Raw genomic sequence first — 27,725 nt, forward strand, 5'->3', positions numbered from 1 at the left:
ATGTGACCCCTGACTCCTCCCCTCCTGTGACCTCATCACAGGTCCTGTGCGCACACAACAGCCATATATGTGGTGGCGGCTCTGCAGGTGGAGGTATGTGGAGACCCCATTACTGGGCACAGGGGGCATTAACCCCTTCAGCACGGAGGCTCTTTTGGGGTCTTGTGTTGCCCTTTTATAAGAATCATAAGGTTTCAGTTCTGTTTCCTGTAATAGATACATACGACCCAACTATGGAGACAGGAAGGGAGGAAACGAATTGTTCTCAGAGTACAGGACCCCCACAGTGTAATGCCCCCATTATGCCCCTTATGCAGGATGTATGATGCCCCCCACAGTGTAATGCCCCCATTATACCCCTTATGCAGGATGTATGATGCCCCCACACAGTGTAATGCCCCCATTATGCCCCTTATGCAGGATGTATGATGCCCCCACACAGTGTAATGCCCCCATTATGCCCCTTATGCAGGATGTATGATGCCCCCACACAGTGTAATGCCCCCATTATGTCCCTTATGCAGGATGTATGATGCCCCCACACAGTGTAATGCCTCCATTATGCCCCTTATGCAGGATGTATGATGCCCCCACACAGTGTAATGCCCCCATTATGCCCCTTATGCAGGATGTATGATGCCCCCACACAGTGTAATGCCCCCATTATGTCCCTTATGCAGGATGTATGATGCCCCCACACAGTGTAATGCCTCCATTATGCCCCTTATGCAGGATGTATGATGCCCCCACACAGTGTAATGCCCCTTATGCAGTATGTATGATGCCCCCCACACAGTGTAATGCCCCCATTATGCCCCTTATGCAGTATGTATGATGCCCCCCACACAGTGTAATTCCCCTTATGCAGTATGTATGATGCCCCCCACACAGTGTAATGCCCCTTATGCAGTATGTATGATGCCCCCCACACAGTGTAATGCCCCCATTATGCCCCTTATGCAGTATGTATGATGCCCCCCACACAGTGTAATGCCCCTTATGCAGTATGTATGATGCCCCCCACACAGTGTAATGCCCCCATTATGCCCCTTATGCAGGATGTATGGTGCCCCCACACAGTGTAATACCCCCATTATGCCCCATATGCAGGATGTATGATTCCCCCACACAGTGTAATACCCCCATTATACCCCTTATGCAGGATGTATGATGCCCCCACACAGTGTAATGCCCCCATTATGCAAGATGTATGATGCCCCCACACAGTGTAATGCCCCCATTATGCCCCTTATGCAGGATGTATGATGCCCCCCACACAGTGTACTGCCCCCATTATGCCCCTTATGCAGGATGTATGATGACCCCCCACACAGTGTAATGCCTCCATTATGCCCCTTTTTTGGATGTATCTTGCCCCCACACAGTGTGATGCCCCCATTATGCCCCTTATGCAGTATGTATGATTCCCCCACACAGTGTAATGCCCCATTATGCCCCTTATGCAGGATGTATGTTGCCCCCACACAGTGATGCCCCAATTATGCCCCTTATGCAGTATGTATGTATGCAGTGGTTCTGCAGGTGGGGACCACAGACCACATCTCAGTACCAATGCTTTCTGGCTGATGTTTTCGTCACTTTTGAATGTTGGTTGTGCTTTCACACTCGTGGTGGCATGAGACGGACTCTACAACCCACAGAAGTTACTCAGGTAGTGCAGCTCATCCAGGATGGCACATCAATGCGAGCTGTGGCAAGAAGATTTGCTGTGTCTGTCAGCGTAGTGTCCAGAGGCTGGAGGCGCTACCAGGAGACAGGCCAGTACACCAGGAGACGTGGAGGGGGCCGTAGGAGGGCAACAACCCAGCAGCAGGACCGCTGCCTCCGCCTTTGTGCAAGGAGGAACAGGAGGAGCACTGCCAGAGCCCTGCAAAATGACCTCCAGCAGGCCACAAATGTGCATGTGTCTGCACAAACGGTTAGAAACCGACTCCATGAGGGTGGTATGAGGTCCCGACGTCCACAGATAGGGGTTGTGCTCACAGCCCAACACCGTGCAGGACGCTTGGCATTTGCCACAGAACACCAGGATTGGCAAAGTCGCCACTGGCGCCCTGTGCTCTTCACAGATGAAAGCAGGTTCACACTGAGCACATGTGACAGACGTAACAGAGTCTGGAGACGCCGTGGAGAGCGATCTGCTGCCTGCAACATCCTTCAGCATGACCGGTTTGGCAGTGGGTCAGTAATGGTGTGGGGTGGCATTTCTTTGGAGGGCCGCACAGCCCTCCATGTGCTCGCCAGACGTAGCCTGACTGCCATTAGGTACCAAGATGAGATCCTCAGACCCCTTGTGAGACCATATGCTGGTGCGGTTGGCCCTGTGTTCCTCCTAATGCAGGACAATGCCAGACCTCATGTGGCTGGAGTGTGTCAGCAGTTCCTGCAAGATGAAGGCATTGAAGCTATGGACTGTCCCGCCCGTTCCGCAGACCTGAATCCGATTGAGCACATCTGGGACATCATGTCTCGCTCCATCCACCAACGTCACGTTGCACCACAGACTGTCCAGGAGTTGGCGGATGCTTTAGTCCAGTCTGGGAGGAGATCCCACAGGAGACCATCCGCAACCTCATCAGGAGCATGCCCAGGCGTTGTAGGGAGGTCATACTGACACATGGAGGCCACACACAATACTGAGCCTCATTTTGACTTGTTTTAAGGACATTACATCAAAGTTGGATCAGCCTCATAAAGTGACACTGGTCAGAATTGTAAAATTTAGCTTGGTCATTAAGGTCAAAATTGGATCCGTCACTAAGGGGTTAAACAAATCTCCTCAGTGCGATCATACAGCATACATGCCTCTGATTGCTCAGGTGATGCACTGTAATTATAATAATCTTTATTTATATAGCGCCAATATATTCCGCAGCGCTTAACAATTCACAGGTTCGTATACAACAGTCATAAGTAACATAGCTAAAGATAATACAATAATTACAGCAAAAATGACGACCCTGCTCGTAAGAGCTTGCAATCTACAATGAGGTGGGGGTGACACAAAGTACAATGGCTTATTTACAAGGATGGTCCAGCCATCTTGAAGGGATGAGGGATAGATAAAGGCTGCATGAGCTCATCACCAGCCAGTATCTGTAGTGCTTTTTGGTTCGGTGGAGAGTTATGCTTAGAGAAATAAGGGATGGGCTATAAGAAGATAAAAGGACTTCGATTAGGGAAGGTGTTAGGCTGCCCTAAACAGGTGTGTTTTTAGGGAGCGCCTAAAACTGTGTAAGTTGTGATTCATCCTAATTTCTTGGGGTAGAGCATTTCAAAGAATAGGTGCAGCTCGGGAGAAGTCTTGGAGCCAGGAGTGGGAGGTACGGATTAGTGCAGATGTTAGTCGAAAGTTGCTTGTGGAGTGTAGAGAACGGGTAGGCCGATAAACAGAAATGAGGGAAGAGATGTAAAGGGGTGCTACACTGTGGAGAGATTTGTGGGTCAGAACGTGAGAACAAGCAATTTAACCCCTTTAAAGCCCATGACGTACTAATACGCATCAGTGCCCTGGGCTTTAAGAGCCTGACCCGTATTAGTACGTCATGGCGATCGCGCGCGCACACAGGCTGTGCGGGCGCGATCGCCGCCGGGTGTCAGCTGATTGTCACAGCTGACACCCGATACTATGTGCAGGGAGCGGTCCTGCACCGCTCCCAGCACATTAACCCCCGCAATGCTGCGATCGAAGTCGATCGCAGCATTGCGGAGGCAAGGGGAGGTGATCGCCGATACTCACCTCCTCTTCCGGCTTCCAGCGCTGTCTGCAAAGGCTTCCCGGGTGTTGCCATGACGACCCGATGTCGTCATGACAACATCTGGGTCACCAGACAGCAGGAAGATTGTTTGGACATGCGCAGTGCATCTCCAAACAATCTTCTCCCTGTCCAGCGCTGATAGCCTGCATGGCACAGGGATGGTATCGCCGTGTCCGTAATGACCTGACCTAGAAAACTGTTCTACTAGTTAACCCCTTCAGTGAACACGGTAAAAAAAAACAAAGCAAAAAACAATGCTTTATCATCATACCGCCAAACAAAAAATGGAATAACACGCGATCAAAAAGACGAATATAAATAAAAATGGTACCGCTGAAAACGTCATCTCGTCCCCAAAAAACAAGCCGCCATACAGCTCCATCATCCGAAAAATCAAAAAGTTAAAGCTCTCAGAATAAAGCGATGCAAAAAAATAATTTTTTCTTTAAAACAGCTTTTACTGTGTAAAAGCGCCAAAACATAGAAAAACTATATAAATGTGGTGCCGCTGTAAACGTACTGACCTGAAAAATAAAGCTGCCTTATCAATTTTACCACACCCGGATCAGAATAAAAAAATGTAAAAAAACACAATTCCTGAATTGTTGGTTTTTGTTTATTCTGTCTCCCAAAAATAGGAATAGAAAGCGATCAAAAAATGTCACGTGCCTGAAAATGGCACCAATAAAAACGTCAACTCATCCCGCAAAAAACAAGCTGTCACATGACTCTGTCTGCCAAAATATGGCGATGCAAAAACTAGATTTTACAAAATATGTGTCTTTTAGTGTGTGACAGCTGTCAATCATAAAAACCCGATATGATTCTGGTATCGCTGTAATCGCACTGACCCGAAGAATAAAGTAATCTCATCACTTATACCGCATGAGGAACGGCGTAAAAAATAAACGCTAGGGCTGGGGTTGGGTTTGTGCTAATGTTAGGGTTGGGGTTGTTTTTTTTTTCCAATGTAAAAAAAAAAAAAAAAAAAAAAAAAAAGATGACGATATGGCGACTAGTGTTGAGCGCAAGTGCTCGCTACTTGAGTTTGCATCGGGTGCTCGGGTATGCACTGAGTATCGCGGGTGCTCGAGTCTCCACCCCATATGCTTCGCGGCCAAAAAAACCTCGCGGGGATTGCCTGCCATGCACGAGCGATAACCGTGAAACATGCGGGCGGGGACTCGAGCATTTCACTTGAGCACCCGTGATACATGGTGCATACCTGAGTACCCGATGCAAACTCAAGTAGCGAGCACTTGCGCTCAAGAGTAATGACAACTTATTCAATATGATGACCTAATGTTATCAAATTCTGTGTCGTACCTCTGGGTTCAAAATGTTCGCTATACCCCTTAATAAAATCCTTGAGGGGTATAGTTTCCAAAATGGGGTCACTTGTGGGGGAGCTCCACTGTTTAGGCACATCAGGGGCTCTCCAAACGCGACATGGTGTCTGCTAACTAATTGAATGGAAAATCGGCTCAAATTGTTAGCGGACACCATGTTGCGTTTGGAGAATCCCTGATGTGCCTAAACAGTGGAGCTCCCCCACAAGTGACCCCATTTTGGAAACTAGACCCCCCAAGGCACCTATCTAGATGCATAGTGAGAACTTGGAACCCCTAGGTGCTTCACAAATTGATTTGTAAAAATGAAAAAGTTTTTTTTTCCACTTTTTCATTTTTATGAATCAATTTGTGAAGCACCTGAGGGTTCCAAGTGCTCACTATGCATCTAGATAGGTGCCTTGGGGGGTCTAGTTTCCAAAATGGGGTCACTTGTGGGGGAGCTCCACTGTTTAGGCACATCAGGGGCTCTCCAAACGCAACATGGTGTCCGCTAACAATTTGAGCCGATTTTCCATTCAATTTGTTAGCGGACACCTTGTTGCGTTTGGAGAGCCCCTGATGTGCCTAAATAGATGACCCTGGCTGCAGCATTAAGGATGGACTGGAGGGGGGAAAGTCGAGTGAGGGGGAGGCCAATTAATAGAGAGTTACAGTAGTCAAGGTGGGAGTGGATCAGGGCAACAGTGAGGGTTTTTTTGTTTCCAAGGTGAAAAAGGGGCGGATTCTAGAGATGTTCTTCAGGTGCAAGCGACAAGTGTGGGCAAGAGATTGTATGTGGAAGGTGAAGGAGAGATTGGTGTCAAACACAACGCCCAGACAATGCGCCTGCTGGCTCGGCATTATTGTGGTGCCACACACGGAGAGAGAGATGTCAGATTTAGAGAGGTGAGTAGACGGTGGGAGCAGAAGAAGTTCAGTTTTGGAAAGGTTGAGTTTCAGGTAGAGAGCGGACATGATGTTAGAAACTGTGGTCAGACAGTCACTGGTGTTCTGTAGTACAGCGGGGGTAAGGTCAGGGGATGAGGTGTATAGTTGTGTGTCATCAGCATAAAGATGGTACTGAAAACCAAATTTGCTGATGGTCTGTCCAATTGGGGCTGTGTAAAGAGAGGGAAGAGAAGAGGGCCAAGGACTGAACCCTGCGGAACCCCAATAGTGAGAGAAAGGGGGGAAGAAGTGGAGCCTGCGAACGATACACTGAAAGAGCGGTCAGATAGGTAGGAGGAGAACCAGGAGAGAGCAGTGTCCTTTATGCCGATTGAGTGGAGCATAGAGAGTAGGAGGTGGTGGTCAACGGTGTCAAAGGCTGCAGAGAGGTCAAGAAGAATAAGCAGAGAGTGGTCACCATTACGTTTTGCTGTCAGAAGGTCATTGGTTACTTTGATGAGTGCAGTTTCTGTAGAATGTAGGGGGCGGAAGCCGGACTGTGATGGGTCTAGAGGAGAGATTGTGGAGAGGTAACTGGTAAGGCGGGAGTAGACCAGGCGCTCCAAGAGTTTAGAGATGAAGGGAAGATTGGAGACTGGTCTGTAGTTGTTTGTGCAGGAAGGGTCAAGAGAGGGCTTTTTTAATAATGGAGTAATGATGGAGTGTTTGAAGGAGGAGGGGAAGATACCAGAAGAGAGGGAGAGGTTGAAGATTTTGGTTAGGTGAGTAGTGACGACTGAAGAAAGAGACTGGAGTAGATGTGAGGGGATGGGGTCAGTGGTGCATGTAGTGGGATGAGAAGAAAAGCGGAGCCTAGAGACTTCGTCTTCTGTGACTGGGTCCAATGTGGAGAGTGATCCAGAGGGGATGTGGGGAGGGATGGGAGTCGCGGCACTTGGGGGCTGGGAGCTGATTTCCTGACGGATGGTGTCTATTTTCTCTGTGAAGTAGGAGGCCAAGTCCTCGGCACCAATGTCCGTGATGGGGGCCTGCGCTGTAGGATTGAGGAGGGAGTAAAAGATATCGGAGTTTTTTGGGGTTGTTGGATAGTGAGGAGATCAGGGTGGTGAAGTAGGTCTGTTTGTCGAGGTGAAGGGCAGAGTTATAGGTTTTTAACATAAATTTGTAGTGGATAAAGTTTTCTAGTGTGCGAGTTTTCCTCCAAAGGCGTTCGGCACTTCTAGAACAACGCTGGAGAAATCGGGTTTGCGGTGTGAACCAGGGCTGTTTTACTCTGTGTTTAGAGGTTCTGAGGGTGAGGGGCGCTACTTGGTCCAGTGTGCTTCTGAGTGTGTCATTGTAGTGGTTTACTGCCAGATCAGGACAGGAAAAAGAGGAGATTGGGGACAGTGATGAATGAAGGGCGTCTGTAAGTGTATGAGGGTTGATTGCTTGTAGATTTCTGAATCTGTGATAGGTAGGAGTGTGCTGGGGCGGACGAGGATTTGTGAGCGTGAAGGAGAGAATGTTATGATCAGAGAGGGGAAGAGGGGAGTTATTTAGGTGGGGGATTGAACTAAGCCGGACAAAGACCAGATCAAGGGTGTTTCCATATTTGTGTGTCTCAGAGGTTGAAAGCTGTGAGAGGCCAAGAGAAGTGGTTAAAGATAGAAACTGGGATGCGAATGAGGAGGTGGGGCTGTTTATGGGGATGTTGAAGTCTCCCAGGATAAGGGTTGGTAAATCTGAGGACATGAAGTGCGGCAGCCAGGCAGAAAAATGGTCAAGAAACTGCATGGGTGAGCCTGGGGGATGGTATACGACCTCTACTCTGAGGGAGAGGGGATGGAAGAGCCTGATGGTGTGGACCTCAAAAGAAGGGAATGAGAGTGATGGTACTGGGGGGATGACCTGGAAGGTGCAATGTGGGGACAGGAGTAAGCCGACCCCACCACCAAGTCTGTTTGCAGTAACTAGGAAGCCTCATACTATTGAGTACTTAGGGGATGAGGGGCATTGAGCCGAACTCTGTCAAATTTTCTTAGATGCCATGTTTGCTTTTGACAGCAACAACTGGTTAGACTGCCAGGGTTGGTGTAGCAGCCGTACCTGTCCCATCCCTGCGTTGTACACCTGTTCTGGTGCCCAAAAGAGTTAATTTCTTTTAAAACAAATGTTTAATATGTTAAGTAACAAAATGTGTCTTGTGCTTTTTGCATGTTTTTTTCTTATTACAAGAATTTGTTGTTGCCAATTTTCTTTTGAAACATTTTAATATTTGCTTTTTCTCTAATAACTCCCCACGACAGCACACCGGAGGATGTAACCCCACCCTAATAGGGACAGGAAACATGAAAAGGTTAAATAGCCCTTACCACATCCTCCCTCCAGTGTTTTTTCCTGTCCCTATCAGGAATGAAGGGGTTCCTCCTCGTTGTGCTGCGTCCATCTCCTCCTCCCTTCCTCTCTACAGCAAGCAGAGTGAGACACTGGAGACTCCGCTCCAGGGAGTCCCACAGTCCATGTGGGGTGCGCACGATCTCTGCACCGGAAGTGACGTCGAATGTCGGGTGGTGGGATGATGAAGTCACTTCCGGCGGATTTGCTTTCCACGGTGGAACGCATCAGCATATAGAGAATGGTGGCAGATGACCGCCGGTGAACGCCTGTACCTTCACCTGGACTACATGGGGAGGAGCCCCCCCAGATGAGAGGGAGGGCGCTGCATCTGATCGCCCATAAAGGAGCCCTGGATAGGAAGACGCCTGAGGTAGGACAAACTGTGTCTGTTCTGGATGGGTTAGAGTCTTCCCACTCAGCATCTGTGGAGCCCAGCACCATTCCAGTCCCTGTAAGTATGGCACTGGCAGTCCATCTCCAGAATGCAGGTAATGGATATTATAGCCCCTATTCCTTCTGTCTCTTATAGGGGGACAAGGAATCTGCTACTGGAGACAGAACTAAGACATCTGCAGATGTCCAATTTGTTCAAACAGATTGTCTTCCTCCCATAAGAAGCCGTTATGTCAGGATTGTACATAGAAAATCATCAGGAAGGAACAGCCTTCCTTAATGAAAGAGATAAAGGGTATAGTGCGCCAGGAAATCAAATCCTCCTTTGCCTCATTTTCCCACCGTACACACTCACCCAGCCAAGACACTGCGTCCACTCTCGGCTGCAAAGAAAAGAAAGATCAGTCTGCTAGAAGAAGGGGACGAGGATCCTCTGGATGAAATATCTCAGAAGAACCTCCAGAAGAGGGCGAGCTGAGTCCAGGCCCTGAGGAATCCCAATGGAAAAAATATTATTTCTCAGTGGATAGCATGGAAGAACTCCTTATGGCAGTAAGGAATACTATGGAGGTGGAGGAAGAAAAGGTTTCCCAAACAGTGCAGGAGGAAATGTTTGGAGGTGTACGCTCTAGGAAAAAAATTTGTTTTTACTATTCACCAAAGTATTCGGGATCTGGTTTCTAGAAGAATGGGATTCCCCTGAAAAAAGGCTGAATTCCCCTGCAGACCTAGGGGATAGGTTTCTGGTTGATGACGAAACAGCAGAATGCTGGTCAGAAATTCCAAAGGTTGACATCCAGATTGCGTGGGTGGCAAAGAAAACAACCTTGCCATTTGAGGATTCCTCCCAGCTAAAATACCTGTTGGAACACAAAATGGAGGGGCTATTGAGGAAGTCATGGGAAACCTCTGCAACACTATTGAACACAAATGCCATCTCCATGTGTTGCCCGATCGATGTCTTGTTTGTCAAGTCAGCTGGAGGAACACCTGGCCTCAGGCACTCCCAGAGAAGACATTCTGGCATCTTTGCCACTCCTCCACAAAGCTACAGGACTCCTGGCGGATGCCTCCGCAGAGTCAGAAAGAGTAGCAGCAAGGGCATCTGGGCTATCCCAATTCTGTGAGAGCTCCCTGTGGTTGAAATCCTGGAGTGGGGATGTCACATCAAAAATGAAATTATACTCCATTCCCTTTAAAAGAAAATACATGTTTGGGCCAGCCCTAGATGATTTACTTGAAAAAGCTTTGGATAAAAAGAAATCCCTCCCATAACTTAGCTCAAAAAGAGGACCCTTTTGACCTCCCCAGGAAAAAACTCCTCAATATAGTAGGAAAGGGAAGTCAGGTCGGTGGAGCTACCCAAAGGGAGGAATATTTTTCTTTCCCAGAACCAGCGTCAGAACAAACGATGACGCCAAGATAATCGGGGGCTGCATTTCGAGCTTTCTTCCCCAGTGGCGGGGCGGAAGATCTCTTCAGACCTTTTTTTTTTTGGAGGTGCATTGAGGTGAAGGGTGCATTGCTGGAAAGGGAAAAGGGAACTCTTTGGGTCTCTTGGTTTGCGAGTGTGGGCGAGCTGCGTGTGTCCGGAGCGTGGGTGCGAACGAGAGTGAGTGTGTGACTTGTTTTTCAGTGAAGAGGTATTGGGAATCCTGCAGAAAATACCTGTGTGAATTGCGGTGAGTGCTGCATTGTGACCTGCTGAGTGCTTTTCTACCTGTTTAGATTTATTGGGCTTTTTAAAATCTATTTTCTCACTACAGTTTTAGTTTCTTAGTTTACTACCTGTGTATTTAAGGGTTAACTACATTGCACTAAAATCCTGAGGTGTAGATTTACTCACAAGGGGTTAATTAAGGGGAAGGGGTCATAATTAAGGGTTTATAAGGGGCAGCTGGTTGAGCATCAAGTCCTTTGGAGGTGCATTGAGGTGAAGGGTGCGTTGCTGGAAAGGGAGAGAAAAGGGAAGGCTCTTTGGGTGTCTTAGTTTGCGGGTGTGGGCGAGCTGCGTGTGTCCGGGGCGTGGGTGCGGGCGGGGGTGGGTGTGTGACTTGTTTTTCGGTGGCTTTGGATTCGGGGAGTTTTGGGGGGGGACTTGGGACTGAATTGCTGACTGTGTTTCATTCTTTACTTTACTTTTTAATTAATTAATCCACCTGACCTACTTATCTGATTCCCCCGTCCATACTTGATACTTAATTGATCCCCCGTCCATACTTAACTGATCCCCCGCCGATATCTAATTGATACACTTGCACATCCCTAATTGATCCCCGTCCATACACCTATATATAAATAATTGTGTTTTGTACTTGTGTATATATATACTGACTGGATCCCCATATTTAGAATGACGTCCATGTTGGCCGGAGCCGTGCAGTGTACATCTTGCGCAATGTATGCATTCCGTGAGCAACCGCTCGAGGATCCATACTGCTGCGAGAGATGTGAGCATATCGTGCACTTGGAAGCCCAAATTCTGGATCTAAGTGCTCAGATAGCGGTACTGAGGAGCATCAACAACATGGAACGGAGTTTGCTGCTCACCGAGCAGACACTCAATGGGTCAATACTGGGGGTGGAGCATAGAGGGGAAGTGCAGGCTGAACAGGCAGGGAGCTGGATAACAGTTAGGAGGGATAGAGGGAAGAAGTATAGGAAGGCTGGTTCAGAACCGGCATTATTGGAGCACGACAGATCCTCTGACCGCCGGGGGAGTGTATGCTCCAGTAATGAGGGGGAGGGGGGAAGTGTAGGGCAGGCAAGACAGGTTCTGGTAGTGGGTGACTCTATTATTAGGGGGACAGACAGGGCAATCTGTCACAAAGACCGTGATCGCCGAATGGTGTGCTGCCTCCCTGGCGCTCGAGTCCGGCACATCGCGGATCGGGTTGACAGGTTACTGGGTGGGGCTGGCAAAGACCCAGCGGTCATGGTCCACATCGGCACCAATGACAAAGTGAGTGGTAGATGGAGGGTCCTTAAAAATGATTTCAGGGACCTAGGTAGGAAGCTTAGGGCAAGGACCTCCAAGGTAGTTTTCTCAGAAATACTACCAATCCTGCGAGCCACACAGGAGCGCCAACGGGAGGTTAGGGAGGTGAATAAGTGGCTAAAGAGTTGGTGCAAGGCAGAAGGGTTTGGGTTCATGGGGAACTGGGCCGACTTCGCGGTCGGCTACAGGCTCTACCGTAGGGACGGGCTGCACCTCAATGGGGAGGGTGCAGCGGTGCTGGGGAAGAAGATGGCTAATAGGTTGGAGGAGTTTTTAAACTAGAGACGGGGGGGGGGGGGAACCAAGGAAATAGGTGGGATGTGAGGCAAGCAAGGGGGAAGGGGAGAAGTGAATATAATGAGGGTGGAGAGGGGGGTGGGGATAGTACAGTTAGATCGTTAGAGAAGAATAGGATGCTAAATAACCCCAAAGTTTTATCTTGCATGCTGACCAACGCAAGAAGCCTGACCAATAAGGCGGATGAGCTGCGGGCTCTTATATCGGAGGAGAAGTATGACATCGTAGGTATAACAGAGACTTGGCTAGACGATAGCTACGACTGGGCGGTAAATTTATTAGATTATAGTTTATTTAGAAGGGACCGGAAACAGGGGAAAGGCGGAGGAGTCTGCTTATATGTAAAGTCATGTCTAAACCCCAGACTAAGGGAAGATATAGGAGAGGGAGAAGAGGGGGTCGAGTCCATGTGGGTAGAGATAGAGGGGGCAAAAAATAATAATAAAATATTACTGGGGGTCTGCTATAAGCCACCAAATATAACAGAGGAGAATGAGAATCTGCTATTAGGACAAATAGACAAAGTAGCAAAACATAATGAAGTGATTGTTATGGGGGACTTCAACTACCCGGATATTGACTGGGAAACAGAAACCTGTAGATCTCAGAAAGGAAAAAGGTTCTTGACAAATATTAAGGATAATTATCTCTCCCAACTAGTGCAGGAACCAACGAGAGGGAAGGCCGTGTTGGACTTAATATTGACTAATAGGCCTGATAGAATAACTGAGGTACAGATAGGGGGGCACCTAGGTAATAGCGACCATAATATTATCAACTTCAAAATGCCCTTCAGTAGGGTTATCCATAAGGGAACAACAAAAACATTAAACTTTAGTAGGGCGAAGTTTGAGCAGCTGAAAGAAAGCCTTCAACTTATTGACTGGGACAAAGTTCTTAATCAAAGGAATACGAATAGTAAATGGGAAACCTTCAAAAGAATTCTGAATACTCAGTGCGAGAGGTATATACCGTATGGGAATAAAAGGGCCAGAAATAAGAGGAAACCAATATGGTTGAACAAGAACGTAAAAGGGGCGTTAAATAGCAAAAAAGAGGCATTCAAGAGATTAAAACAGGAAAACAGTAAGGAGGCACTAATGTGTTACAAGGAAAAAACGATAACCTGTAAAAAACAAATAAAAATAGCGAAGGAGGAAACAGAGAGACGTATTGCTAGGGAAAGTAGATCAAATCCCAAACTGTTCTTTACGTATATAAATAGTAAAAGGATTAAATCGGATAATATTGGACCGATAAAAAGTGAGGAAGGCAAAATCATAGAGAAAGATGAGGATAAAGCTAATCTATTAAATAATTTTTTTTCGACAACTTTCACAAAGGAAATAGAACTAACAGGAGAAATGAGAAGTGACAAGCTTAATCCTACACTAAGTATGACAAATCTAACCCAAGTTGAGGTACAGAAACGCCTCAGTAACATTAAAATAAACAAATCACCAGGACCTGATGGCATACACCCACGGGTACTAAGGGAACTAAGTAATGTGATAGACCGTTATATCTTATATTTAAGGACTCTGTTGAGACTGGGTCTGTGCCACTTGATTGGCGACAGGCGAATGTAGTGCCAATATTCAAAAAGGGAGCGAAAAGTGACGCCGGAAACTATCGGCCGGTGAGTCTGACGTCCGTTGTGGGCAAAATTTTTGAAAGCTTCATTAAAGAGGCAATTACGGAGCATCTTGATGCTAATAATCTTTTAATCCCGAACCAACATGGATTCATGAGGAATCTCTCCTGCCAAACAAACCTGATTGACTTCTACGAGGAGGTTAGCTCTCGAGTAGATCAGGGGGAACCAGTGGATGTCGTGTATCTCGACTTCTCAAAAGCGTTCGATAGCGTGCCACATAATAGGTTGGTATACAAAATGAGAATGATGGGGCTGGGGGAAAATGTCTGCAAGTGGGTAGCTAACTGGCTAAAGAATAGAAGGCAGAGGGTGGTTATAAATGGAATATACTCAGATTGGGTAAGAGTCACTAGTGGGGTACCACAGGGGTCTGTACTAGGCCCAATGTTATTTAATATCTTTATTAACGACATAGTCAACGGGATAAATAGTAAAATATCAATATTTGCAGATGACACAAAGTTATGTAAAACAATTAATACAAAAGAGGACAGTGAAGACCTACAGAGGGATTTGGATAAGCTGGGTAGGTGGATCATTAAATGGCAAATGAGGTTTAACGAGGAGAAATGTAAGGTCATACATATGGGAAGGAAAAATGGAAGTCACCAGTACTCACTGAATGGGAAATCATTGGGGAATTCAGAGATGGAGAAGGACTTGGGCATCTTGATTGACAGCAAACTAAATTGGAGTGCCCAAAGTCAGGCCGCTGCTGTAAGGGCAAACAGGGTAATGGGATGTATCAGAAGAGGTATAGCTGCAAAGGATGAGAACATTGTTCTTCCACTGTACAAAGCACTGGTCAGACCACACTTGGAATACTGTGCTCAGTTATGGGCCCGAATATATAGAAAGGATATAAACGAGCTTGAAAAAGTACAAAGGAGGGCAACAATATTAATAAAGGGAATGGAGGGACTGCAATACCCAGAGAGGTTGGCAAAACTAGGACTATTCAGTCTGGAAAAGAGAAGGTTGAGGGGGGACATAATAAATGTGTACAAATATGTTAGGGGACAGTATAGAGACCTTGCCAGGGATTTGTTCAAAAGGAGGAATATTACGGTAACAAGAGGGCATTCACTAAGACTGGAAGAGAAAAGGTTTCAGCACCAGCATAGGAAGGGGTTCTTTACGGTAAGAGCAGTGAGAATATGGAATTCACTGAGTGAAGAGACGGTAATGTCAGATTCACTACACCAGTTCAAGCGGGGACTGGATGCATTTCTAGATACCAGGCAGATTTCAGCATATACTTAAAAATAGAATAAAATAGTAGGTTGATACAGGGATTTATTCTGACTGCTGGTTTCAGAGTCGGGAGGGAATTTTTCCTCAGGTGAAGATTGGCCAAATCATTTGGGGTTTTTGCCCTCCTCTGGATCAACTTTAGCAATTACAGAACTAACAGGTCAAACTTGATGGACGCAAGTCTTTATTCGGCTTTACAAACTATGTTACTATGTTACTATGACCTGTGGATCCTAAGATCGGTCGATTCTGGGGTAAAAATAGAGCTCTCCTCCTATCCTCCACGGAGAGTGAAAACAACACGGCTCTCCTCTCCGGAGCTACAAGCCACCTTAATAGCTTGTATGGGAGAACTACTATCTTCAGAGGTGATCTCTCTAGTTCCAACAAAGGAGAGATGCAGAGGACACTACTCCAAACTCTTCTTGATAAAAAAAAAATGGGGGGATCCCATCGGATCACAATCAATCTGAAACCTCTGAATCAACACATACTTTACATAAGGTTCAAGATAGAATCGATCAAATCAACAGTTCCTCTGATAGGACAAGATTATGTCATGGCTACGATCGATCTCCAAGATGCATATTACCACGTCCCGATTCATCCAACTTATCGGGAGTTTCTAAGATTCGCGATCTTCTAAAGGTCCTAGAAGATCGTCTCATTTTTCGTCTGGACTGATCATTTCTATCTAAAGTAGTCTCATACTTCCACAGATCTCAGGATATAATTCTCCCATCCTTCTGTGACAATCCGAGAGAGAAGAGTTCCAGACTCTGGATGTTCAAAGGATAGTCCTGCATTATCTTCAGGAAACACAAGAAGGGAGAAGAGACAAAAATCTATTTGTCCATTCTCAAGGCCAAAATAAGGGGAAGAAAGCGTCTAAATCTACAATCGCCAACTGGGTTAAGAAAGCAGTTATTGAAACTTACCAGATCCAAAACCTTTCACCTCCAGAGAAGCTCAAAGCTCACTCTAGAAAAGTGGTATCTGTCTCCTGGGCTGAGAAAGCCAACGCCTCCATCGAGCAGATTTGCAGAGCTGCTACCTGGTCCTCACTCCATACCTTCTCCAGACACTACAGATTGGACCTAGTGTCCATTAGAAGAGATTTAGCCTTTGCCTCCAGGCTATTGTCCCTCCCTAAATATATCTTGGGTATACCTCCAGTGTGCTGTCGTGGGGGGTTATTAGAGAAAATAGAATTAGACTTACCTGTAATTTGGTTTCTAATAACCCACCACGACAGCACGAGTAATTCCCTCCCTTTTGCTTATTATTTCTTACATGATCATATCAGTGAGAATAAAATATAATTTGAAGCATTCATTCTCTTGTGGTCCTTTATAATAACACTGGAGGGAGGATGTGTGAGGGGCTATTTCACCTCTTCATGTTTCCTGTCCCTATTAGGGTGGGGTTACATCCTCCGGTGTGCTGTCATGGTGGGTTATTATAAACCAAATTACCGGTAAGTCTAATTCTATTTTTATGGATTTTTCTTGTAATATATAGGAAAGCCTAAGGCCAGAAATAAACCCCATAAAACACTGTACATAGAGACATTGGTATCAAGTAACCCCTGTCTTGGTGTTCTTACAAACAAACTTTTATAAATGCCTCAAACTTCTGTGTGTGAATCAGACCTGAGATCTAACGTGATAGAAGATGACAGTCTGGTGAAGACGAGAAACATATAGACGGGCTCTGGCCATATATGTTTATACAGCCATAGTAGAAGATGAAGATTTGGTCCTCATCATGAAGTAGTTATTTCTCATGTCACGAGTAATGAATATCTCCTGCAGTATTGCTAATTCCAGTGTTGGTAAATGAGATGAGAATTAGCAATAAGGAAGATGAGTCTATGAGAAAGGTATTCAGCTGCAGATTCCGAGGAAGAAATTGCTTGTTGTCTGTGGCCTAAAATATATAGGTTTTATTAGTAGATGTAAAGAAGAAAACTAGATCATTCTGGTCTCTACAATATCGGATCCTCTCGGTGAATATCTTCTATATAAGAGAATTTTCCTGATTTACCTATCAAAGATGAATATGGACAGAGACAAGATGGCTGAGAAAATATTACACCTCACCCTAGAGATCCTCTTCCGGCTTACTGGAGAGGTGAGAGATTTTGATAACGTCACATTACATAATTCTTATCTATGGGAATAACAGATGGTCCGAACTGGAGAGGTGAGGACTCTGGAAATGTCTGTAGTGAGATTTATTAATGTGTCTCTCCATAACTAGGATTACATAGTAGTGAAGAAGACCTCTAGTGAGCGCTGTCAGGACCCTGTGTCTGAGGGATGGGGAAGACCCCTAAGCCCAATCACGGAGCTTCCACCTCACCACCTGATACATGAGGACATCAATGACCAGAAGATCCTAGAACTCAGCTACAAGATGATTGAGCTGCTGACTGGAGAGGTGACACTGCTGGGACATTATACAGTATCGCTGTGAAGGGATCTGGGGGATGACTATATCATTGTATGTGTCAGGTTCCTATAAGGTGTCAGGATGTCGCTGTCTATTTCTCCATGGAGGAGTGGGAGTATTTAGAAGGACACAAAGATCTGTACAAGGACGTCATGATGGAGGTTCCCCAGCCCCTCACATCACCAGGTAATAGACAGGACTAAATACACACGGCCTATAATTATCTGTATGTAAAGAATGAATTCAGTCCCTGTATGTGTTTCCTCCAGATCTATCCAGTAAGAAGACGGCACCAGAGAGATATCCCCGTCCTCTTCTTCCACAGGACTGTAAACAAGAAGATCCCAATGTTCCTCAGGATCATCAGGTAGATGGAGAGAAGGTGTCATGAGATCTCCCCTATGATGTGTAGACGGCTGTGAAGGTCTTGTGTTCAGTCTTGTTTTATCCACCAGTATTATATGTTTTATACTTGTATAATGAGAACAGTGGAGATAGCAGGATTAGTGCTGATCATAGATGGGACTTCTCCATCTGTCTTTGACTTGTACAATATTTGTTTCAGGGTGAAGATCTGACCCATATTAATACTACAGAGACATGTGTGAGGGGTGATGAGCAGTGTAAAGAGGAGATTCCTACATATGACCGCCCAGGTGAGTAGTAACCACTAAATACAGAGAAGTCACAGATTCTTCTCAGTCATCAGCTGTGGCTGCTTTATCTGTGGTGTAGTCCGGCTTTATCACAATCGTCTGATCACCATTTTGCATCTAGACCAAAACATTCTCCTCCATCCAAAACTGTACAAATGACTTTGGGCGTTGAAACCCCTTAGAACTTACAACCTGGAGAATCCACTTACCAACTGAAATTAGAAGATCCTGACTCTTACCTGACCAGATCTGCAAACTACCAATCCAAATGACAGCGTACGTAGAAAGTGCTGACAAGTTAGAAAATCGCTTGAAGAAAAATATTATGATGGGTCTGAGAGAAAGCGGAGGGTGATGATGCTGTTGGCTTCCTAGATCCCTGATATCTTATTGGATGAATCTACCTTCTCTCCCTTCTGTGATGCTGAATGTGCTCATATGGTCCCTACAAGACCAGGTCCAGTCTTTATGACCAAACCTCGCTTTTAAGATCGACAACATTAAATGTGCAGTGAGGGCCAAGTGTGAATTTCTGTACAATAACAACAGTGTTGCCAGCTGTTTTGTTGAGTGAGATGGGAAGAAGAATAGTCAGGTAGCCGGATCAGAACCAGGAGGGCAGAGAAAATACAAAATCAGAAGACACAAGAGTAGACAGTAAACGGGCCGAGGTCACAAGAAGAAACTAAGAAGAAAAACAGAACACGGGAGCTGAACACAGAGAACTTAACCAGCAGAGAGCAAGGCTGTATCTGGCAGCATCCGGCATTATGCATGAGCTTTAGTAGGATGTGATGCTTTACATTTGACAAGGCAAAGCAAAATAGTGTTAAAGAGGTTAAAACGTAACCTTTAATAAGTAAATGCATAACAAAATCTAAATGGGTACTAAAAAGTCACATGGACCATAAGTCAAAATGGTGCCTGCCAATGGTAGAAAAGTGTCACTACCCAAGACAAATCTATCCTCATTCATGCCAAGGATTATATGGGATAGTAACTAAGTACAGCCCACCTGCACACCAAACGAGATCATGGCAGATAATAATGGAGCGGATACTAAGAGCATCACCAAACATGAACCGTATAAGACAATCAGTGGTTTAACATGAGAGTTCACACTTTACACATAATAATGGAACAATCTCACCATTTTCAGTGTCCGTTCACATTCTTGCTCTAGATAGCTTATTATTATTTGCTGCCACTACCAACCCAATTTGAAATATAATACAAGCCTGGTCGGACGCCTGCGTTCTGATAGCGTATGGCTTCGGAGGAGGGAACAATCACAGAACAAAAGAAACAGGATTATTAAATTTTATATTTAATCCAAAAGAGAGGCAGTGTTTAGGAAAAATATACAAAAGGTTTTACAAAAGGAGACAATTCAATACATATGCAGTTACACAAAATAAGGATTAAAGAACTTATTATAAGGTCTCAGAGATGATTAAGTATAGCTGGAGGGGGGGCGCCTCACTTTGATTTGAGTATAAGTTAGGAAGGGTTTGTAGAAGGGAAAAGGTGTGTGAATAAAATATAACTTTTATTAATATAATTAAAAAACTCTTACTTTGTGAATTATTGGTGAATAAATATTCATACATCAAATTATGTATATAGGGCCACTGCTGTGTATTTTTATGCAGTGCTAGCCCACAAATTACTTATTTCAATTGTGAGGACACAAAAATAAATTATCCACAGCCAATGTCCCTATAATTATTGGCTGGGTATTATGAATTATGTGTCCCAGGTATTCCAACACTCTCCGTCATAATGTTAGATAATAACATATATAAAGTGCCGTGGAAATATGTGAGATAATAGTTAATTTTCCACCAGTGAGCCTAAGTGACTACTTATATACTCTGCATTATTAATAAATGCCGATATTAAAGATGAGCTATTTCCCTGCAATCTCACTATTATAGCTGGCATGAAAACAGCTATATAGCTGGATTTATATCTCTGGGCCAAGCACTAGTCTAATATGGGTGGTCTATGCAGTTAATACCGCTGTTCTGTCAAGTCATACCCATAATTGTAAGGGTGCTCATTTAATCCCACAGCATGTACATTCTTGCTGTGTGCGGGTAGTCTGCTAGCAATTACTATAATATATTGCAGAGATTAAAGATGTCAATGTATATCATTTGCTTCACGAGGAGGTCAGAACACACTGTCTCCCCCGCAGCGCTCACACTAAGACCTCGTGCAGATAATCTGCACGCTATCACTGCCGCTCCATATGTTAAGCCGGCCGGATAGAAATGATTGATTATGCAAGTCGTGCAGTTAGCTGCCGGTTTGTATTGCTGGCTAGAGCACGTGGAGAGCAGAGCCTCTTATCTCCCCGACAGCGTTCTCATTCAGATCGCGTGCAGATAGCCTGCACGCGGTCACTACCGCTTTATGTATTAAGCCGGCAGAGTAAAAATTAAAGTGACAGAGAGTGGTGTGTGGATCCTGGGATGTGTCACCACATATAGATTATAAGAATGAACGTCCCTGACGCGCGTTTCGCCGTAATTACCGGCTTTTTCTAAGGGCGGGATCGGCCGCCTTCTCAGGATTCTTATACCTCCTGTCAAGATTGACAGGCCTATCAGCCAATCAGAGAGTCCACATACCTGCATTGGCAGAGACATGTAATTAAATAACTCCAAATGAAATTTTAAAAATACCAGAAATTATAAAGATAATGGTTAAATTCCCGTTTTGTCCCATACTATTAGGTTGGCTGATAATATACCTGAAAGGCTACGCATTAGAATAATAATACCATAAAGTATTATTATATGTATAGATCTATCAGATTGAAGAAATCTTGTACATATTGAACATCAATTGCATTTAAGGGGGATCTTTATTGCAAACCTCTAATTCTCTTCTCATATTATCTATGATAGTTCACTCCCCAGTGAATGTGGATAAAGCTAAACCCCTCATTCCCGCACCTCAAATACAAAGTGAGGAAAATTGATGGGATAGTGTAGAGAGTAGAGGTATAAGTATATTGTATTCTCTATATTTCAACTGATACATCTGGGAAAGAAAACCAGATGCATCAATATTTTCAGAGGGCAAATAGACATAAATCAATACATTATAAAGCAGGAAAAAATCACTGGAAATGCACAGCTAACAACCCCAAAGCCAGAGACAAGTCAAAAAGTTACTGTACAGAGTATAGAGAAACATCATAAAAAACAACCAAAATTGAAATTTTCGTTCAATCCATGTGGATTAACCGTATTTAAACGGAATATCCACTGGCTTTCCATTTTTAACAAGAATTGGTCCAAATCTCCACCCCTAATGTCCAACTTATGTTGAAAAATTGCCCATCCTTTCAGATCTTTCCATCTTAAGTCATGTGCATGTTTGAAATGTTTAGCGATGGGGGTAGGAACGAAAATTTTTTGTCTTTCTCTACATATTTGTTCGTCCTTATCAAAGTTAATGATACTCCTAATATGTTCTCTGATGCGTGTCCTCAGATCTCTGGTTGTCTTACCTACATATCTGAGTCCACATGTGCACTCCAAACAATAAATCACTCCAACCGAAGAGCAATTTAAGTGTTGGTGTATGGTAAAGTTTTTTCCAAAAGCATCCCTAAAGGATTTCATAGGGGTCAAAATTTGACAGGCCTTGCATAGTTTACAGGGGAAGAAGCCCGGATCCCTTACATTTACAGTTCTATTATTGCGTTTAAAATGACTCGAGACCAAAAGGTTAGAGATAGATGTAGTTTTCCGATATCCTATTGAGGCCTTTGGTGTGAGATATCGATCAAGATCTCTATCCGATTTTAAAATCCCCCAATGTTTATTAAAGATATTAATCATGATTTGCCAATCTTGATGGTATTCGGTTATAAATCTCAACGTTTCGTCTTGATTTCGAGTCTTCGGGATTAAAAGGTCCTTCCTCTCCGTCCTTAAGGCAATATTATATGCCCTTTTGATTGATTGTTTAGAGTAATTTCTTTCGAAAAGTCTCTTCCTCAGTTCCACTGCTCTCAATTTGAACCCTTCAAAGGTGGAACAGTTGCGGCGTAACCGCAAGAATTCCCCCTTGGGAATAGCTTTGATGGTTGATGGTGCATGTGCACTTCTAGCATCCAGGATACCATTTGTGGCAGTTTCCTTCCTATATAGGTCTGTTTGAATCCTGTTATCCAGATCTCTATATATCATGATATCCAGAAATGGAATATGATCCCTATGGAAAGAGAGAGTTAACTTCAAGTTGAGTTGATTGTCGTTAAGGATGTTAACAAAATTAATTAGGGTATCTGCTGTGCCCCTCCAAATGATAAGGATGTCATCTATGTAGCGTTTGTATATTACAATCTGATCTACATAGATAGACATATTCTCCGCAAAGACGAACTCCTCTTCCCACCATCCTAGATATAAATTTGCGAAAGTCGGTGCGACCGCCGCACCCATTGCGGTTCCCCGCATTTGTAGGTAGAAGCGTCCGTCAAAAACAAAGTAATTTCTTTTCAGAATGAACCTCAAAAGAGAGAGAATGAAACCTTTTCGTGTTGGGTCAAGGTTGTGATTTCTAGATAGATAAAAATCAACGGCCCTGCACCCACTGTCCTGATGTATACAAGTGTATAAACTTTCGACATCACATGTCACAAGTAGTTCTTGCTGATCAAGTTTACTGCCCTCAAGTTCTTGTAGAACTTGCATAGTGTCTCTGGTGTAGGAGGGAAGATCATAAACATATCCTCTCAATTCCTGATCTATCCACTGATTGACTTTTTCAGTCAGGTTACCTATACCCGAGACAATGGGTCTTCCTGGTGGATTTCCAAGGTCTTTATGGACCTTGGGTAGCATATAAAATGTTGCTACTCTTGGATGTTTAACCGTCAGGAAGTCCCTCTCACGTTTCGTGATAGCTCCACTGTCAAATCCCTGGGTTATTAAATTAGTGTATTCTTCCAGGAACTGGTCAGTGGGATCACTCCAAAGTGATCTATAACAGTCTTTGTTGGTGAGTTGTCTCTTGGCTTCTTGGATATATTTATCCTGCGGCCAGATGACGATGTTGCCACCTTTGTCACTGGACTTGAAGACGACGTCCTCAATTTGTTTGAGTTCATCGATTGTTCGTCTATCTCCAGAAGCAGCAAATGATTGAGAATCTCCATCTGGCAAAGCTAAAATGTCCTTCGTAACCAAGTCAACAAAGACTTTCACTGCAGGGCAGGTCTGTAATGTCGGCATATTGGTGGATTTGGGCTTAAGGATCTTCTTTTTCCATTGAGGGCATAATCTGTTTTCACTCTCTGATTCACCTGCTTGATTCTCTGTGTCTAATTCTTCCAAAATCTCTAATGTCCTCAATTCTTGGCTCAATAAACTTGGTGTAGGTTCTACTTCCTGAGAAATAGTACCCCTACTTGATTGGTCTGAGTATAGTTTTTTAAAAATTAACTTTCTTCCAAATAGGTGCAAATCCTTAATTATACTGAACTTGTTGAATTGAGGACATTAGAGATTTTGGAAGAATTAGACACGTGAAGCAAATGATATACATTGACATCTTTAATCTCTGCAATATATTATAGTAATTGCTAGCAGACTACCCGCACACAGCAAGAATGTACATGCTGTGGGATTAAATGAGCACCCTTACAATTATGGGTATGACTTGACAGAACAGCGGTATTAACCGCATAGACCACCCATATTAGACTAGTGCTTGGCCCAGAGATATAAATCCAGCTATATAGCTGTTTTCATGCCAGCTATAATAGTGAGATTGCAGGGAAATAGCTCATCTTTAATATCGGCATTTATTAATAATGCAGAGTATATAAGTAGTCACTTAGGCTCACTGGTGGAAAATTAACTATTATCTCACATATTTCCACGGCACTTTATATATGTTATTATCTAACATTATGACGGAGAGTGTTGGAATACCTGGGACACATAATTCATAATACCCAGCCAATAATTATAGGGACATTGGCTGTGGATAATTTATTTTTGTGTCCTCACAATTGAAATAAGTAATTTGTGGGCTAGCACTGCATAAAAATACACAGCAGTGGCCCTATATACATAATTTGATGTATGAATATTTATTCAATAATTCACAAAATAAGAGTTTTTTAATTATATTAATAAAAGTTATATTTTATTCACACACCTTTTCCCTTCTACAAACCCTTCCTAACTTATACTAATTATCTGTATCAGTGGTGACCACTAGTGTGAATTCTGTCCACTATTTCAATCAGTATTTTATGTAATTCACTTTGATTTGACCATTATCGAACGTGATCCTTAGCTTATGGTCTCTATACCCCCCGGCAATTAACACTGACCCATCCTCAGTGGGGTCTTTTATGTCGAAGGTGGAGACCTGCCCACACACCCCCTGGGATGACATCACGTGGGCTGGGCTCCAGCCTTCACATTTTTACTAAAATAGCTGGCTCTGATGATCACTTAACGCTTGTTGATCGCAGAAGCCTGAAAGTGATACCATATTTTCCATTATGAATTTACCTCTCTTTAGAGACCACAATTGACCTAGCTCCGGTCTGTTATTTTGTACTTTTGCGTCACCGCTCCCCGGGGGGGCGTACCGCTATGGAAAATTATGCATATTGTTCCTTGGCTGACCCTAAAAATATGGGTCCCATTATTATCGGACTTATGGAACTTTATATATTCCATATTTCATGTCGGCATCGCTAAATCTTCCTTAGCTAGATGTAAATTTATTGCAGGTCTCTGTTAATTGGGTTTGCCATCTCTCTGGGTACTGGCATCTGCCTACAAGCTACTCCGCCTGTGCGTGCTAATTAGTGGATTATTGGTCGATAAGGGAAGAGGAAAGAACGGCTTGGGGGAGCGGAGAAAATGTTTTCTTAATTTTTATGACAGGAGAGAAGAGAGAATTTTCAATATTTCCAAGAGCCTTTGAGCCACTAATGATGTGGAAACCTTTTGTTTTTCCATTGACAAATTATGGACCTGAGTGAGGGCTTGTTTTTGTGAGTAGAAATTTTTATTGGTAGCATTTTTGCATATGTAATATTTGGGAGTCAGAATGAACAAACAGTTGAGCACCACGCTCTACTGGTTCATGCTATAAGGTTTTCTATTAGACTGTGAACTGTCATTGTCTTGGTGAATAATTCAATATTTTTTATAGAACTTGCCATTTGTACCAGCATTTTAAGTAGAAATGTTCAAAAATATAAATTTCAAGTATATTTTATTCAAATATAGTATTTTTTTTTACTTATCAGATGACTCTACCAGGAGATCAGAGGGACAGCTGACATCTTCAATTTTCAAATCAGATGAGTTTGAAATCACACAGGATACAATTAATGGGAATGCCATTTCTCCAGATATACCATCATCCCTTCACAACAAAGATGTGTCATCTGATCTTTTGAAACAGGTCCTATCTTGTAATTCATTACCGACTACTAAGGAAAATCAAAGTCACAAAATAAGCATTAAAAAACTAATGGCTCTCAAAGCTAAGAAGCCATTTTCACAGTCAGAATATGGAAATAGTTTTACACTCAAAAAGTTTTTTCTTAAGCATCAAAAAATTCACACGGCAAAGAATAGATTTTCTTGTTCCAAGTGTATGAAATGTTTTACAAAGAATTCAGATCTTGTTAAGCACCAGAGAACTCACACAGGGGAGAAGCCTTTTTCATGTTCAGAATGTGGGAAATGTTTTAATGATAAATCAAATCTTCTTAGTCACCAGAGAATTCACACAGGGGAGAAGCCTTTTTCCTGTTCAGAATGTGGGAAATGTTTTACAGTGAGATCATCTCTTGTTACACATCTTCGAACTCACACAGGGGAGAAGCCTTTTTCATGTTCAGAATGTGGGAAATGTTTTAACCAGAAATCAGCTCTTGTTATACATCAGAGAACTCACACAGGAGAGAAGCCTTTTTCCTGTTCAGAATGTGGGAAATGTTTTAACAAGAAATCAGCTCTTGTTACACACCAGAGAACTCACACAGGGGAGAAGCCTTTTTCCTGTTCAGAATGTGGGAAATGTTTTAACAAGAAATTAGATCATCTAAGTCACCAGAGAACTCACACAGGGGAGAAGGCTTTTTCCTGTTCAGAATGTGGGAAATGTTTTAACCGGAAATGGAATCTTGTTATACACCAAAGAACTCACACAGGGAAGATGCCTTTTTCCTGTTCAGAATGTGGGAAATGTTTTAACCAGAAAACAGATCTTGTTACACATCAGAGAACTCACACAGGAGAGAAGCCTTTTTCCTGTTCAGAATGTGGGAAATGTTTTAACAAGAAATCAGCTCTTGTTGGACATAAGATAACTCACACAGGGGAGAAGCCTTTTTCTTGTTCAGAATGTGGGAAATACTTTAACAAGAAATCAAATATTCTTAGTCACCAGAGAACTCACACGGGGGAGAAGCCTTTTTCGTGTTCAGAATGTGGGAAATGTTTTAACCACAAATTAGTTCTTGTTACACACCAGAGCACTCACACAGGGGAGAAGGCTTTTTCCTGTTCAGAATGTGGGAAATGTTTTAACCGGAAATTAGATCTTGTTACACATCAGAGAACTCACACAGGGGAAAAGCCTTTTTCATGTTCAGAATGTGGGAAATGTTTTACAGGGAAATCAAATCTTATTAGGCACCAGAGAACTCACACAGGAGAGAGGCCTTTTTCATGTTCAGAATGTGGGAAATGTTTTACATGGAAAACAAATCTTGTTAAGCACCAGAGAATTCACACAGGGGAGAAGCCTTTTTCATGTTCAGAATGTGGGAAATGTTTTAATCAGAAATCGCATCTTGATAGACATCAGAGAAGTCACATAGGGGAGAAGCCTTTTTTATGTCCTTAATGTGGAAAATTTTACTTGAAAAAACACACTTTTAGCAAGAAAAAATCTTGCTAATAAGTGAGTGCATCCTATAAACTGGAGGTAGCTTCCTGTGACTTAGAACAATGAGACCGTGTCCTTCCTGATCAGTGAGAGAACTACTCTCTTCTCCAGTTCCACACTTATCTAATTGATTGATACAGAGCAGGAAGGTACCGGGACCTGTACAGAGGCTGTACGTCCTGACTGAGCAGCTAAAGAACCTTCCACCCGACTAGCTCAAGGACCTTTCAGATCCTTTAACACTGTTTTACATATTTTCAAAAAATGTCAGGTTTTCTATGAACTGAGCTATTTCTTAACGAGTTTGACCTCCTGAATTCAAATTGGACAATGAGTTTTCCTTTTACTGCTACATATATTAATGATAAAAGTTTCAGTACTTTGAAACATTATTATTTTTGTAAATATACAGATGCAGAATATCTTGTTATGCCAATTTTCTGATATTTATTTAGAGAAAACCTAGCAACAATTCAAATAACTAAAACCTGTCTAAACACTATTGCAAATTATAATCAATTACAGAAATTGCACTACAAAACTTGGTCCTCATTCAGTAACAACTGATTTTTGCTTGTTTCTTGTACTCCTGCATTAGATCATCTCTTAAAATTATGCAACAGTAATCTGCAAGCATTGAGGGATTCCATTTTCCTTGATATCTTTTCT

At 43.5% G+C, this 27,725-nt stretch overlaps 2 protein-coding genes across 3 annotated transcripts in view; both read left to right on the forward strand.

Annotated features, from left to right (window-relative positions):
* On the forward strand, positions 1-27,597 carry LOC141171878 (uncharacterized). 2 transcript variants are annotated; one of them, XM_073655514.1, is made up of 7 exons: positions 1-93; positions 16,950-17,130; positions 17,260-17,439; positions 17,514-17,637; positions 17,721-17,818; positions 18,017-18,107; positions 25,405-27,597. In XM_073655514.1, exons 2-7 carry the CDS (start codon positions 17,053-17,055, stop codon positions 27,012-27,014), a joined length of 2,181 nt encoding a protein of 726 aa, XP_073511615.1. In that variant the 5' UTR covers positions 1-93; positions 16,950-17,052; the 3' UTR covers positions 27,015-27,597. The 2 variants fall into 2 exon arrangements, with proteins under 2 accessions (XP_073511615.1, XP_073511616.1); XM_073655515.1 differs by having other exon boundaries at positions 27-93; positions 16,953-17,130.
* The window catches only part of LOC141171879 (uncharacterized), a 307,194-nt gene that overhangs the window by 149,010 nt on the left and 130,459 nt on the right, over positions 1-27,725 (forward strand). The window lies entirely within an intron of this gene.

Source organism: Phyllobates terribilis, unplaced genomic scaffold (genome assembly GCF_046119375.1).
Source record: "Phyllobates terribilis strain yellow unplaced genomic scaffold, ASM4611937v1 Scaffold_12__6_contigs__length_324123572, whole genome shotgun sequence".
In the NCBI taxonomy this organism is placed as follows: domain Eukaryota; kingdom Metazoa; phylum Chordata; class Amphibia; order Anura; family Dendrobatidae; genus Phyllobates; species Phyllobates terribilis.

What these genes read in the sequence shown, in the direction of transcription:
- LOC141171878 (XM_073655514.1), top strand. Translation starts at nt 17,053, where the DNA reads ATGAATATGGACAGAGACAAGATGGCTGAGAAAATATTACACCTCACC. An exon ending in ATGTTCCTCAGGATCATCAG is followed by an intron (nt 17,819 to 18,016) that starts GTAGATGGAGAG and finishes TATTTGTTTCAG; the next exon opens with GGTGAAGATCTGACCCATAT. An exon ending in TCCTACATATGACCGCCCAG is followed by an intron (nt 18,108 to 25,404) that starts GTGAGTAGTAAC and finishes TTTACTTATCAG; the next exon opens with ATGACTCTACCAGGAGATCA.